The sequence below is a fragment of the Corvus hawaiiensis genome, chromosome 6 (assembly GCF_020740725.1).
Source record: "Corvus hawaiiensis isolate bCorHaw1 chromosome 6, bCorHaw1.pri.cur, whole genome shotgun sequence".
Taxonomy (NCBI): domain Eukaryota; kingdom Metazoa; phylum Chordata; class Aves; order Passeriformes; family Corvidae; genus Corvus; species Corvus hawaiiensis.
In genome coordinates this window covers 8077765-8093859 of record NC_063218.1, presented here as the reverse complement: position 1 = coordinate 8093859, position 16095 = coordinate 8077765, and the positions used below count along the sequence as shown (strand labels likewise).

At 39.8% G+C, this 16095-nt stretch overlaps 1 protein-coding gene across 2 annotated transcripts in view; it reads right to left on the bottom strand.

Moving 5' to 3' along the window:
• JAG2 (jagged canonical Notch ligand 2) overlaps nucleotides 1-16095 on the bottom strand; it is a 69968-nt gene that overhangs the window by 26368 nt on the left and 27505 nt on the right. For both annotated transcript variants that reach the window (XM_048307688.1, XM_048307689.1), the window contains exons 4-5: nucleotides 9814-10068; nucleotides 8803-8863 (exon numbers count right to left, since the gene is read on the bottom strand). In XM_048307688.1, coding sequence (XP_048163645.1) covers nucleotides 8803-8863; nucleotides 9814-10068 — 316 coding nt within the window. The remainder of the gene's footprint in view (nucleotides 1-8802; nucleotides 8864-9813; nucleotides 10069-16095) is intronic.

The window sequence follows — 16095 nt, the reverse complement described above, 5'->3', positions numbered from 1 at the left end:
GGTTGCTGCTTTTTCGTGATATTCAACACAGCCAAAGTTTACTGTTAAAGTTTCCACCAAGCCTGAGGGAAATCACTTCTAGAGGCTAAAAGCAGTCCAAAGGAACACAGTGTTTACAAGTCAAAAGGTTACTATGTGGTAAGCTGATCAGCCGTCAGTTTACAAGGAAGAATAAATTAGGATTTCCTCTTGAACAGGAAGTCTGGTCGCATCCTACATTAACAGGTGCTAGAGCAGCATTAATTCCACTTCCTTCTAAAAAGATAATGCTTACATGGATCTCAGCTCCCCCTGAGAGCAAGATGGGATCAATAAAGGTAAACCAACCCAGAAATAGGTAAGTGTGTCATTTATGGGTATGGGTATGTAATTTATGACAAAAATATCAAGACAAAAAACAAGGATGAAAATGGTTAATGATTCACTATGAGAAGCCCAAATGGTACAAACACAAATTCAACATCATTTAGGAAAAAACCCCCCAAAAAACCCAAGGCAGAATTCCTTTTCATGTACCAACCACTTGTGCAAAAGCCAGAAGGAAACTGCCAGTGCAGCTAATAGTGGGGCTAAAGTTACTTCTTCCCTGCCCTCCCATCCCAGTTGAGCATCAACTAAATTCCAATTCTAAATATTTCACATCTGACAAAATAAGAAAGCCAAATATAGAGAATCTATAAGGATTCTCATTGTTCAACAGACAAAGAAAATTCTTATTGGAATCAAGATTCTACTTCCTTTGTCCTTCCCCTCTGCTGACTTCATCAGCTCAAACTTGTCTTCACAATCCAGCACATGCAAAACAAAATCAGACCTGGCTTAATCTTAGCCCTTGCCTGGGTTATTAGCAGTACAAAGAAGCTACCATAAATAGATTGTTACAGTTTAGTAACTTCCTGATGGAAGGCTGAAGCACAGGCAACTGCTCCCGGACCAAAGCATCCCTTTGGGTCAGAATTAACACAGACAAAGTGTAATAGGGAGAGAAGAACGATTGTTGGTTATCTTGAAACCAAGAATTTAGAGAATAGATCTGGTAATTCTACAGGCATGCTTCACAGTTTCCATTTTCCTTAGATGAAAGCCTGGTGATAATAGGAAAATGAGAACTCAAACAAGGCTGGAGGAAGTGGAGGTGGCAGGAGTTAACATTAGCAAAAAATTTCAGATAAGACTTCAAATCTTCAGATTAGAAAAACTGCAACTGTGCAGAAAACACACTGCTGTCATTGACAAGCAAAGCCACAATAATTCAGCTCAGTGGGGCTTCAAACAGCTAAATTTCAGGATAAGGAAAAAGGACTTTCTACAGTAAATCTCAGTGTGTTTAAAATAGTAAATTTAGCAACAGGGAATCCTACAAAAACACTCATTACTATACACAGTTCAAAGGTACATATGTACCAGAGGCAGGGGGAAGTGGGAAAAAGAGAATGAAACGGAACATTTGGAGGGTTTAATTTTTCCTGGGGCCAGTAAAAAACTAAACTCATCAAGTCCAATAAAGCAGATTTTTCTACAGAAATATGTTTTCCTTATGTTCTTCTGAAAGAGATATAATTACAGAAAAAGCTGACTGGCCTTTGCTTTCCTCTGAGGAAGTTTGTGTTATAATTATTGAGAGCTTAGTTGAAATTGAGCATTTCCAAATCAGATGGAACAAGCTGTTCAAAAGGTCCCATGTTGCTGTATGTAAAACGAACATCATTGTGAGGAAAGGCCCTGAGCAATCTGGTCTGACTAGACCTCCTTGGGCAAAGAGGTGGGACTAGATGACCCTGGAAATGCTGTCCAGACTCCGTGACTTTATGTCAAATCCTACAGTGGCAGTTATAGAAGGGATGTGGAAAGGTAAAGAGATGTACCCCAGATCCTGATGGTCTGTGAACCACAGCCCCTCAGCACCTTGCATGATTAACTCCTCCTTATCCAAAAGGAGGATGCCTCTGCTAACAGCAGAAAGTCAGGGTGCTCTCTCAATGGTCAGCTTAAACTCAGCTCTTTGGTAATATCTTCCCACATGGTTTATTCTCCTGGTTCAATCACTTCTGGTTATTTGAGAGTCCTGATCCTTCTGTGCAGAAAGTTCAGCTGAGGAATTTCGCATTGCACATCTCATCCAGTCACTAATCTATGCTGGTAAACCTTACAAAAAGCTCTGTAATTCATGAGAATGAGAGGATACCTAAATAAATGCTGTTCTACACCTACTTACAGAGCTTTGTCAGCACTTCATGCATAAATACACCTAAGCAACCAAAGTGAAGTCTATTTCTGAAGTCAACACCAGAATATGGGGCCTAAAAAAAATTTTAAAAATCTTAGGGATGATGTAGGCAATGTGGTGTAAGCCTTTAAATATCACAGGTTACACCTTACTGATATATTGCACATCCTGCAAGGAGTGACGAGAACATCATTGTGACGTATTCATACACCTTTTTATAAGCAGACTTTTTGGAGGGAGCTTCTCCCAATCATGTTTCAAGTGGAAGCTGGGGCCAAAACACTTAACACACAGGAAAACAAAGCAAAACAGTGACATTAAGAGCAGAAGCAAAATGCATCATTCAGGGGTGGGGGAGAAATAACCCTCTTAAATAGAAAACCACTAAATTTTCTAGTGACGTGAACAGGATGGTGTTGCAAAGGCCAGAACAATAGCTTTATATTAGTTATTTACTTAAAATAACCATAAGAAAGCCTGTTTAAACTTTTAGGAGATTACTTGTTGCACAGCAGGCAGCAATATTGTCCAGCTGTTAGATCCTACACTTCTGAGCATCTGGATTCAAGGTTAATAAGTAGTACAGTACTCATTCATTAATACTTGTCACAGAAACACTTTGCCCACTTTCCTACCTTCTAAATAGGCAAGACAATTTTGTGAATAGCAAAGGAAAACATGCTCATTAATGAACTCAAATAATTTCATTACCTGAAAGCTTGTTATCTTCTCCTCTCATCCCCAGCATTCTTATCATGCTGAAAGATACAAACCTTTCCCTAGAAACTTTTTTCTCCTCTAATAAAGGAAGTTATTGAAAGCTAACAGTGTCACTCTATTACTACGCAGAGTTTTTGAGAACAAGTTAAAAGGGGGGATGGTTCAAATGTTTTTAGGCAGAACATTGCTCAGTTAACTTACATAAGTGGCTCTAAGGGTGTGCCTGTATTTGCATTAGTTCACACCAGGAACATGCATTTTACCTGAACTGCCTGATCGTTCCTGTTGATGGTGTGTTAGTTCACATCACAGAGCTGCTTTGGAACAAAGGAATTGGATTCCTCTTAGGTTAAACTAAGGTAATGTCAGACAATGTATGCCAGGAGCACACCCAACATGTTCCAGCTGCAAACAGGCATTCAGGCCACAAGAACAGACTAGAGAGTCTAAAATTTAAAGCCCTGAAGTGTTTGGAGTATGATACTGGGTTCTCTGTGCTGCTTTGATCTACTGTTCTAGTTCAGCTGCACTCCCCACACTGTTGTAGACACAAGTTCAAGCACTACATGTTTTTACTTCCTGCACACCTCACATCTCCTGGATGCAGATTCACACCTTTAGGATATGTTCTGTATCTTCCTACCCACTCACAAGCAAGTGAATGCAGAGCATGCCTCAGTTCCTTGACCAATAAAGAAGCAAAACATGGAATTCTTTGCCTAACTTAAGGTGGCTGCTTGTGAAACTCCTGCCAACGCTCCCTAAGGGCACACCATTAGGACAAAAGAAACAATAATAAAAGCGCACTGGTTATAACAACAGGCAAGAGAACTTAACATGACGAAAGACACAGCAATTGCAAGAATTTTATAAGATCTTTGAAACCTGAAGCTGTGATAGGATATCTCACACCAAAGAGGAGACAGGAGATGTCCCAGTCCTGGTACCAAGTGCATTCCTGCGGGGCCAAACAGCAGCCTCATGCTCTTTAGGGGCTTCAGGCAGTCCAGTGCTGCAGGAATTGAAGTGGTCAGATGCCAAAGCAGCTAAGGACACTGCCTAAACAAGGCTTTGTTTTCTAGTTTACTGCTCAGAGCAGCCTATGAGATTTCTCATAATTCCATTCTGGAACAACTGTGGAAGATGCCCACCTCTTAGTTTCTCCCAGTTTTTAGAAGCAGGAATTTTATTTCCTTCTTTTTTTCAGCTGTGACCTTTTGCTAGTCCTCTACAGTCTTCCAATAACAACCTGTTTTGAAAACCCTCACCAGATCACCTTATACCCAAGAATAAGTTTACAAAAATCCAGCTGCTCAGGTTTTTTTTAAAAAAAAAATTTAGACAGAGCTCCCCAGTGCTGATGTTAAACATGTTATCCACCCAACCATCACAAAACCACAAGTGAGATATCAATGATATTGGATAACCTCTGAGAAGTCAAAGATTTAACAAAGACTCTCCAGAACAGTTATACCACCAATACTCCAGGTAGCTGTAGCTCATTTTGCAGCTCCAGCTTTTGTCCCTGCAACTCTAAAGAAAGTATTAAATAATAGCTGAGCAGGGTCTGGCCCTTAAAGTGACAGATGAAGGGAGCAAAATCACTTGGGAGATGCTCACAGCCCTTGAAGGCACTGCTGGACTGCTGAAGGGGAATACAAGGACTACAGAAGGTATGGCACTGGACAGAAATCTTGAGAGAACTTTTCCAATAGGACAAAGATAAGGTACATGTTTAAACAAAACCAAACAAACATAAAATCACCAAAACTGTAGAACTAAAACTGTCACATATAGTTCTAGAACAAGTCAGTTCAAAACACACCAACCTTAATTCATTTTAAAAGTTCTTTTAAAAGAAGTACGTTTGCTTTCTTCACCTTGCACAGAATTCACATTAGAGTACTATTAATGATCCCATTTCTAACTCATTTCAGTTAGTCTGCACATTCTAAAGAAACTTTTGTACCAGTTGTGGAAAGTAAGACTGGCATTTCCCAGGACAAAACCCAGCTCTTACCATGGCTCCAGAACACAAGCTGAGCACTGTTAGGGATTTCACTCCTTTTGTTTTGCTTTAGATGAGAAACAAACAGTCAAAGGCAATGGGAAAAGTAGAAAGACTTCTGAAAATACCATCATCCTGGCAGGACTATGAGAGTGTAGGCCAGATATGAGGCATATTTGGACCACAACCAAAGCCATACCACTCTGGATAACAAGGAAGTGAAAGATTGAGCTGCTAAGCCTAGTGACAGTTTATGAGAGGTACCAAACATACCCAGCTCAGCAGTTTTAATCGAGGAAAGAGACTGTCACTGATGGTTTCTCTATATTCAACTTTGCTAATTTCATATGGTCATTGAACCCAAGCCAGATATGAGCCATTAGATCAAACTTTTTTTGATCTAATTTTTTTTTTCCTCTAGACAGCTTAATGGAATTTAACAAAGTACTTTAAATGATATAAAAACATACAAAAAGCACCAGCATCAGGGCTCTGCAAATGTTGTGTTTTTGATAATCCCTCCTACTACTTTGGTCTGGTGAAGTCAATAAAGAAAAGGACCATTTAGCCTGCCACTACAGACCAAAGTTTATTGTTTTTCTTTATGCACTATGGATAAAGACTGGTTTGTTTTCTCTTTAGGATGGCAGCATTTTCTATGCTTGCAAGACTCAGGTGAGTTGCTTTTGCTATCCTCAAGGACGTATTTTTCATCTTTGTTGAGGAAATTCTTGTTTTTGCTGAATTGCCTCCACAATGACAAAAACCCATCACCTAGACACAGCTACACCAAAAAATCATTTCCTCTATCAGGTCATTTTGAAACATCTGGTCATCTCTACTTATTTTCCATTTTGATAGAAACTCAACAGAAGAAATGGAAAAACATCTCAACACTAACTTCCTCAAAGCAAATGGGTGCATGAACTTGACCAACAGATGATGCACAACCAGAACCAGTGACGTAGCCTTTATTAACAGCCTGAGGTCATTTAGCTACTTCTGATTTTAGTGTAACTTTTAATCCAAGAACAGCTCTAAATTACATTGGAACATAAAAAATGGAGGGTAGATCTTTTCCTGAGACTTTGGTTGAGGCCTTGGAGCCTCTGCCTAACTTACCTCCATGTTCATGCAAGTTGAAGATGGAAACCATTTTCCAGCTTTTCTATTTACTAACAGCACTGCAAATTTTGGCAGTTAAGTAGCTTTTGGCACCAGCTGGTTCCCAAATACCTCACACCCATATTTTTTGTCACATTTTCATTTTCTTTCTGAATTAAAAAAGGACATTGTTTTCACCTGTTAAATTACAGAAACCAGGATGAAGGCATCTAGATTAAAATTCAACAGCACCAAACATAGCAATTTCTTTTAAATAACAGCTTCCTTTGTACTGCTAAAGATAAAGGTCATGTCTGTAAGCCTTGTTTATTTTTAGGCCAGCATCATTTTTCTACAGAAAGTAATTATCCATTTTGGTTAAAAGCAACATTTCCAATATAGTCTAATAGCTATGACAGAATACAATTTAAAGACAGCTGTGTGAACACACTCAAGCTACCAAATCACCATTAAAGAGATAGCTGAGAACTTTCTGCCATACTGCAAAGAGTGGCCACACACAGAAAAGCCACTGCTCTCCTTCAGCTTGCTGATCATGGATCTGATTTGAGCATCAAGGCATCAAGAAACAAGGTAAACTGCATACAATCCACTATTCCTTCCCTCAGGACTTACTTTCAAATGAGAGAATCCACCCAACAAAGTAGAAGATACCTGGACAGAGTCCTTCAACAGACTCAGGGTTATTTTTGTGAGCTCAGTTTAGCTGGGCAGGTTTCAAGGGAACACCTGGACTTACAACACCAGATGCTTCTTCGCATCAGCTCCAGGCTGCAAGGAAAGACTTCGCTCGTGTGAGACCACCTGTTGACAGGCACCTTGGAAAAGGTAACAGCCACCCAGCCCCTCAGCTTCAAAGGCTTTATATTCCCTTCTGGAAACCTCCCTGCTACTCTCCAGCTTCTGCCTTCTCAGACACAGCTGGTATCACAGAGAAATGGAAGTTAAAAAGGAAACTGTCAACCCCTCTGACCCACCCACCCCCAGCCAAAAAAAAACGCCAACCAAATAAAGGTACTGCTTTGTATTTGCTTAAATCTGTTTCTTTTACATATTTAGTCAAAGACTTCCTGCATTTGAAAAGCAAATGTTCACAGGCTCCTAGGATTCTACTTTGACACCTACAGGACACCAGAAACCCTTACATGAATCAAAATTCATTAAAATAAGCTCTCAAGTGGAACAAATGCATTCTTGGAAGTCTTAAGGGAAGGAGTGCTTCTTCCTCAGGCAGAAATGATACTGGCCCAGCTCTCAACCACAATCTCTACTTGTAACAAAAAGATGCCTGACCATAGGGGCACTCAATACTTGAAATCACAAGGAAGATATTTAGTGATACAAAAAAATTCACAAATAACTAACAAAATATTCCTTCTTACACAAAAAGGAAGCCATCATCTGCCTTGAAAAAATCTTTTAAAGGAAATTTTCTAGCTTGAGAAGTGAAACCACACACAAACTGAAGCACTGCACCTCAAATTTACAGATTTCAGTCAGATCAGAGAGTTACAATGCAACATACCTTCCAAGAAGTCAGCAGCATCTGATGGAAGTTTCAGGGCAGTAAGAAACCACTCTGTGGTGCTATGATTTAAGGCTTACTTTATCAGCCATCCCCCACTGTTAAAAACAGGAGGCTCTGCAGCAGGATAGGACTTGTCTGCATGTCACCCTACCACAGCTCATGAACTGGCACCTCAACCCCAGCTTCGCTCTAAGCCCAGCAAAGCTGAACTATCTGCATCCCATTTCTGCCACTTCTGTGGAGGCTGTAGTAGTCAGAAGGATGAAGCCAAATTGCCTTAAACTGTCACAGCTTGCCACAAAGTGGTATTTGTCAGCTCTCAGGGGTTCTGGCAGCCACAGCTCAGTTTCACATCCTTCCAATCAAGCAGGTTCAACACAGAATGCTAAGGAACATCTGTGTGAATGCACCCTTACAATGGTGCATGTCACTCTAACCACAAAAACTCAACAACTTACACAGGATCCCAAACTTGCAAGTAGACCTGTCCCATTTCTTCAAGAACTAGTGTAAAAATAACACCCATTTCCCCTTGACCTACTACATTGAATGCCTGAACCTTTACAGGAAAACAATCAACTGCCCTTGCTATCACAGTCTACTTCAGCTGCATCATGAAGTTAAGGGAACATTTCACTCTGTTCTCTCATATTTAGGGACCAAAAAAATTTACCTGGGGTGGAAAGTTTAGGTTGGGGTTGCTACTGTATCTCTATTACCACCAAAACCCTTTTTTTCTTGGAATAGGAAAATTTACTATATTTTGGTGATAAAAATATATATTGAGTGCTCTAGGACTGTGAGCATCTCCTAGTCTAACAGTCCAAAGAACAAGCTGCTCTTTCATTTGAGACAAATATACAGAGATTAAAATTCCTAAAGATTTTGAAAACAATAATAATAATAAAAATACAGTTTTTTCTCATTTGATGGCACAGTTTTGAACTTCACAAAACAAATCTGTTCAGGCAAAAAAACAGAATAGCATCACCAAACAGTTTAGAGTATATGCAATTGTTACACTCATGACATCTACTTCAAATCCATTTCCATCCATGTTCTGGTACAGAATTTTTCCATTTTAAAGCAGACTTTTTAAAAGTAGCATCATACATGGAGGACACCAGAGAAATCAGTGCTCCAAAAAAAAAAAAAAAAAAAAAAAAGAGAAGATACTCAAGCATGCAGACTTACTTGCATTCCCCAGGTACACTGCAGCCCCCATGGAGCAAATTACATCCTTGTTTACACACAGCTGTAGACACAAAAAGATTTAGGCATCAGTCTGGGCAGCCAGGTATCCATTAGTACAGCAGCAATCTGGAGCAGCTCAGGTAGGGCTCCTGTCATTTAGCCCATCTGCTGTGTGTGCAAAGCAGATTGCCTTTTGCCATGTTCCAACAGTTGTTGCTTCCAGACAGTTATTTCACAAAACACAGCGCCATTACAGCCAAAAGGCTTTGCAGCAAGAGCAAAACTTTTATAAAATACAGTTGTTTTAAAACCTGGTATAATGCTGGAAATCCCAAACTTTAAGTGATACATGACCTTGAGTAAGCCCTAAAAATGGTCCTCCTCATCATTAACAAACTTTTTACTGAAAAGGAACAGAAAACAAAACCAAGAAGCCCTCAGCAGAAAGAAGAGTATGCCAAATAATTTTAGCACTAATTACTTACTGAAGGAAAAATGCAGAGATTTGATTGAGTGGTACATTAAAAGAGACAACTACACTTGAATTTCTGTTCCCATTAAGAGTTATCAAAAAGCTTTCAGCTTTGCACACTTTACACTTAAAACTTTTTCATTTGCAGAAACAGTGTTATGAGGGCATTTTTATAGTATTAAAGTCTACTGTATTAGTGATGATCTCACTTTAATAAAATCTTATATTAACAGATGTAATACATCATTTTGCTTTGGAGAAACACCACCATTGAATAAAGTCAATTAGTAAAAAGATGTTTCACTGTTTTGAATACTACATTTGTTTAGGTGTGTCCACAGCACACACCAGAAGCAACACTGGATCCTGTGCTCCACTCTTCACAGAGCATGCTTTAAATAAAGATTTATATTGAAAGGACAAAGGCTATATGTGGTAAAATCAATATGCTACAGCATTGACACCACAGAAATACCTACTACAGTTTACACTTATTCTACATACACCAGGGCTAATCCAAGACAAAAGAAACATACTACCTTGTTTGCATTCTTCTCCCATCCAACCTTCCATGCAGGCTTTGTTTCCATTTTGATCACACGTGTAGTGACCAACAAAGTCATCTCGGGGGCCACAGAACTTGTTGCACAGTGCACTGTAGTAATTTTCGTCACACTTCACCCTTATTTGCACTTCAAAATGGGCAACAGGGCCATTGATTTGTAGGGTCTTCCATCGATCTTCTGGGTTGATCATGCCAGCATGTGCCACTCGTTCTATCAACAAGTTTTCACCTTTTTGGAAAGAAAGGTAAATTAAACAGGGGGTTAAGTTTGATAGCACACGAGGACGTATGGAATCCAAACACAAGTACTCAACCGGTTAAGGGAAAACCAAGTAAAGAAAATGTTAGGATGATAAAGATCTACTGTATAACTGAATTTTCCTTTGCCTTGCAAAGTTCATTACAGGAAGGCCAATTTAAAAAAGTGTCCCAAAGGAAATATTAAAAAACCCTGGAACATAATCCATAGGAAATAGCTTATTTTTCAAGGCAGCCAAACATACCACACCCACATGCTGACAACTAGCAGCTTTATCTTGATCTGAGGCTCTTCTTGCATCCTTTTTGTTCTTATAAAATTGCAAGATCTGCATTATCTCATAGCTGAGATAAAGTTATCTGCTGTAAGTTTAATTTTAAAAACAAAGCAAAACACAATACATTCAATTTGCTGTGAAATTACTGAGCAATAGTGACTGCTCTGGTATGCTTGCATTATGTACATAAACTGGCTTGTTTCCATTTTATCATTCTCTCTAAAATAAAGGCAAAACATCTTTAACAACCATTCCATAGAACACTGCACAGCTCATATTTGACATTTCGAGAAGAAATAAACAAGTGAACCCAGGATTGTCAAGAGCCATTCTCATCTCTGTATCCTGCTTATCCTCACTCCCAGTGAAATTCCTGATAACTGTGATCCCTGTTGCGGCACACTCTGTGAGCATCCTGCCTCGTCCCCACAGAAAGCAGCAGCTCTGCTCCTGCCAGGCTCCACTCACTGAGGCCAAACCTGCACAAAGCATTACCTGTCCCAGGGGACAGGAAGATTTTAGGCTGTAAGAGTATAGAAACTGCCAACACAAAGTATTTTCATTTATATGAATATCCTTTCGTATCTTCATCCATATAATTCTTTGCATAGAAGCTTCAATACCAGGAGGTGAGACAATTATAGCCAGTACAATAAATTATACAACTGCTTTAGCAAACACTGAGAATAAGCAAAGCACAGTGGGGGGGGGGGGGGGGTAAGGGCAGACAGTGAGTAGCCCCAGTGACAGGAGTTTTATAATGGTTTCACCATTCAAATCTGGTACCACCCTACTCTACAGCTTTTCTAGGTGACTGCAAGTTGCATTTGGAACTCCAAACACTATTTAAGGATGAGAAAAAGGTACAGAAGCTTCACTTGCACATTTTAATTCCATACCCATTTATAAAATAGCTATAATATTGTCAGTGCAGAGCTTCAGCACCCATTTTCTTTAAATAAAGATTCTGTAAAGTACACGTTAAAAGAAATTAATAACCAAAAACTTGCACACAGCAAGAGGCTGAAATGGTAGTGAGAAAAGGCCTGAAGTTCAAATTATTAATAATATAGAACATGCCAAGCTGGTAGCAAGTAATACTAAGCTATCTCCTTCAGCAAATGCATTTTACCTATCTAGTTGCTTTCTAGAACTCATTAACCTCATCTGTTTAGAAAACAAAACCCAAGGAGTGACTGTTTCTCAACCAGAAAGTTATTGACAGTTTAGAAGTATCCTGTGCATCTCTTACCAAAGTGGCATTTTCCCTTCAGCATGTAAAAGGACTAAAGTGACAATTTTCACCCCCTCCAACATTAAGGGAAAAGTTACAGAAGTATCAGGCTCTGCAAAGTATTTTACTCTTTTTATATATTTTTCCAAGCTTGCTTCAATAAAAATGTTTCCTCTTGAAATGAAAGAATATTGAACTTAAAAGGAACCCCTTTTAACGAAGCATTGAAAGGTACTCCAGTTATTGAGACCTCATAGTAACTCTCAGCTTTATTATTAAAAGTGGTATTGCCATGTATAAGCTGCATGCTTGCTTGGACTAGACTGTATAAAACATTTCATGGCTGGCCAAGACACACTGAAGCCCATCCCTCTTCTTTAAGTCTCCAGCAGAACATGCAAGATAGAAAAGGCCGCCTGCATTTTATTTTTGACCAATAAGATATTTATCACACCAGTCACCATTGAAATGTTAATGATTAGATACAGTCACAGGATTGTTTAGGTTGGAAAAGACCTAAAGGTCTTTTTTAGGTCATCAAGTCCAACCATTAACCCTGCACTGCCAAGGCCACCACTAAACCATGTCCCCAAGTACCACATCTACATGTCTTTCAAATATTTCCAGGGATGGTGACTTCACCACTTCCCTGGGCAGATTTCAGCCTCCTTTAATAATCTTATTTTCCCTCAATGACTATTGACCTGAAAAACTATAAAGGAAAACATGCTGAATCACCGGATGGTTAGGGAAATTTGAACAAATAGCAAATACACATTATAGAGCTGCCTTCCTGCTATAAGCAACAGAGGCTCCTTAAAAACAGCTGCAGCAGCCACTGATGTGAAAGTGCTTCCTCAAAGTGCATCAGATGGACTGAAGAACAGGTCCTGAGATTAAAGGAGTGGCTTATATAAAAAAAACTCTTATCAGACATCTTCAGGCTAATGGAGATGCATCAGACCCAGTTAAACAACTGGAACAAGCATTACAGCTACTGCAAATATACCTATGCAGAACAGACCTCTTGATACCCAGGGTCAAGAACAGGGGAAATAACCCAAGAGTGCTCTTTTCATCTTTTTGAACACTCAAACTTTATCTTCACAAGCTCCTCTGAAAAGGAATGTATTCAGAGTCTTAAGGGTTTTTCCTCAAGCTTCTATCAGTGTAAGCAGGGCTTAACAGCCTAAATAAGCAAGCCAAATAATTTACCCTGAACCACAAAAGGCATCAGGGAAGCAGCTCCAAGCCATTTCATTTCTAATACTAAATTTTTAAGTACCAGAGTAAGTATGAGAGTTCTGTTTAACTTCAAATTTAACACTGATCCTAGGCAGAAGGTGCATCTTCCAGAGTGATCTGTAAACACAGGGAGGAACATGTTTGTCAAGGTTTCTCCTCCCTCCCCCACAATACCAAAGTGTGTCTGAAGATATTCAGTCTCTCTCACGTAACTGTTTTGATGACACAAGCTTGCTCCCTGCATCTGACTTTGCCATAGAGGTTCACCTTCGGGATTCACACTCATTACTTTTAGCCCTCAGAAAAGGGCTGAATTTTTCTGGTTATTGGTCAAAAAAGCATCTTCATTACTCAAACGTACATAGACACAGCCCCCAAGCAATTTCCTTGATTAATAAGTTTTCTAGAAGTCTCTCTGGAAAAGCAGATAGTGGTACAGATGTTTGCATAAAATGAGATGATGGCTAAAAGGTAGTTCTTTAATGTTCCCAGAGCATCTGATTTTTAGGAGCATCTGATTTTTGGAAGAGCAAGCCTTATCTGGAGGGTATTTAACTGTGCAACTCTGCCCATCAGCACCCTGACCCTTAGTAGAGGTCAGACATCCCCAACAAGGCTGTACAAAAGGTGATGCTGGTAGTTGTAAGGGAACACAGGGATATCACACAAACTTCACATCCAAAAGGAGCAGGAGATGCTCATCTCAGAAAGCACATTCTCCTCAGCCTTTTTTTCAAGCCCCCATTTCCAAAAACCTAAGGACAGATGATTAGTGTCCCACAGATTAATGGGAAGGAGGAAAGCAAGCACTGCATCCCTGCAGCAGACAGGGTCAAATGGAAAGTTACTCCACATGTGAAGATGCCAGCTTGCTTTGTCATGGGCTTGGCCTTGCCAAGGCCTCTGCTGAGTTCTGAAGTGTGCCAAGTCAACTGACTTACCTGGAAAGCAGAACTGCTGGGACAGATGACAGCGAACAGGCCCTTCGCGGTGACTTTGTATCTACGCCAGTTTCCTCTCCCCCTCCTCTTCCACCCTCCCAAAGCAAACAAGTGGTTACACTACACTGCCCCGAGCCAACCCTGCGGTGCAGAGGAGCAGAAAAACACAGTAGTAGCTCAGGAATCGGGGGCTGAAGGATCCTCTAAGAATTTGTACAGGAAAACATTTGCCCTGGCAGACTTGCTCTTGAGATGGTACTTCACAGATCAGCTCGAGTCCCCCTGCCTTGCTCTCACTGAGTGCAAGAAGAATACAGGATGCTTGGACACAGAGGGAGGGAAGGGTAACAAATGTTCTAGAACCTTCAAGTTGTTCACTGGAAGCCCCAGCCCCTCTTTCTAGGTTTTGGAGGAGTTTTTTGTTTGCCTGTTGTTTTGTTTGGGTTTTGTTATTTATTGTTGTTGTTGCTATTGTTCTGTTTTTATTCTGTTAGGGAGGTTGTTTTGTTTTGGATGGGGGGTTTTTGGGTTGTTTTGGTTTGTAATACCCACTTGGGAGTCTAAACTGGAACACAGAACCTACATTTAACTTTCAGCCTTACTCATCCCCATTAAAGGAAAGCAAAATCTGACTCTAGAACTAATTAATCAGCTTATAAACAGACCCTGGCAATTACTTTGATTAATCTTTCTTACAGTAGCAACAGAAGATACATGTAACCTGATCCCCAGATCAGCACAGCGCTCAGGACTGACAGGGAGTTAAGCTTTCCACAGACATTCACTGCACCCCTCCAGGATCAGATATTGTCTTTTCTCTGGAGCAGTTGCTGTATTCCCTTTCCTCTTCTCTAACATGTGAATTTTTACTGATCTGTGCCTGTTTGGCAGTTCAGTGGTGCTTGCAAAAATATAAGTGTAGCATCTTTGCGTCTTGACAGATTCACAGGGCAAAACCCACTGGAGGGCTCACTGCCAAGATCACTCAAAAGAAAAAAAAAACCGAAAAAAAAGCAAACCTTCAGCATTGAGAATTCTGAGTTCTTCCTAGGAATATTACATTGAAAGCCTAAACTGAAGCACAGCAAAACAACATATCTCTATCACAGAATCAGTAAACAAACTATAAAAACATTTAACCAAGACAAGCATTCAGCTAGTCTTCTGCCAAATTACAGGGCAAGAAAGCCTTCCTAAATTCACCTGACAAGCCTTCTAGATTTCAGATGCAAAACAACTTTGCAGTACCTCTCTCTGGCAGCCTAAATTAAAGGGAAGTTCACTTTCCATCAGCAGTTTCTCATAGAGCTAAACTGTAATCTGACACTTATATACCCTCCCAGAGTTCATAAAAACTGCTAATTCAAGGAGATGGCACACTAGGCCTCCAGAAGACACTCTATATCCTGTTGGCCTGAAGTTCAGAGGGAAAAAAATGAATGCAAGTAAAGAGATTTGTTAGAGCATGTTAAACTAAAAAGCATAACAAAGACTTAACAAGCCTGAGGTGACTGTCCTCTTATCAAGTGTATTGAAAAGAAATCTGGGGTTTAAAGCAAGAGGTTTCTGCAAATTCTAAGAAATAAACAGAAAGTTACAATACTATTATTTACTAAAAAGCTAATTAAAAAATGAAATCCAGCACTTAAATGCAGGCAGATGATATGCAGGATAGGCTGGCTCTTCATGTTCAGTCCTTCCTACATCATCTCATGAGTTGATTTGCCCTCTGTAAACAGGGCATGAATATTCTAATATTTGCTGTATTAGGTGCCCCTAGTTAAATTATTCCCAAGCTGGAAACCATTTAAATTCACATCACATAGTACTTTTTTAGCAAAGCATTCAAGAGGATTCCTCCAATCTGTTACAATGCAGGGTATCTAAACTTATTCAAGATTTAGGCTTACTCTGCTCAGCAGACAAGATCTCATTTTGAACACTACTCGCAGCTTTGGGAAGTGCCATTCAAGAAGGCTGTGGACCAACTCAGCTGAAGGGTTGCAGCAATATTAATACCAGAGATGCAAAGAAAACACAGCCAATAGAAAAAGGCTGAAGGAGCTGTTTAACAAGACAAAATAAGCTTAATTCTAACAGAAGAAGGGTTCAGAAACAAACGACAAACTCATTACTTTGTCTGTCATTAGAGTATGTTAGAAAAAGCTCTGAATTAGGAAAGTGCAAGTGGGACTGATAACAGTCTTCAAGAAAAAGGACCTTCTGACTCTAACACAGCCTTAACATTAATTCAGCTTTGCCATGTTTTTATGCTTGATGCATTTTGATAAAGGTGGTCA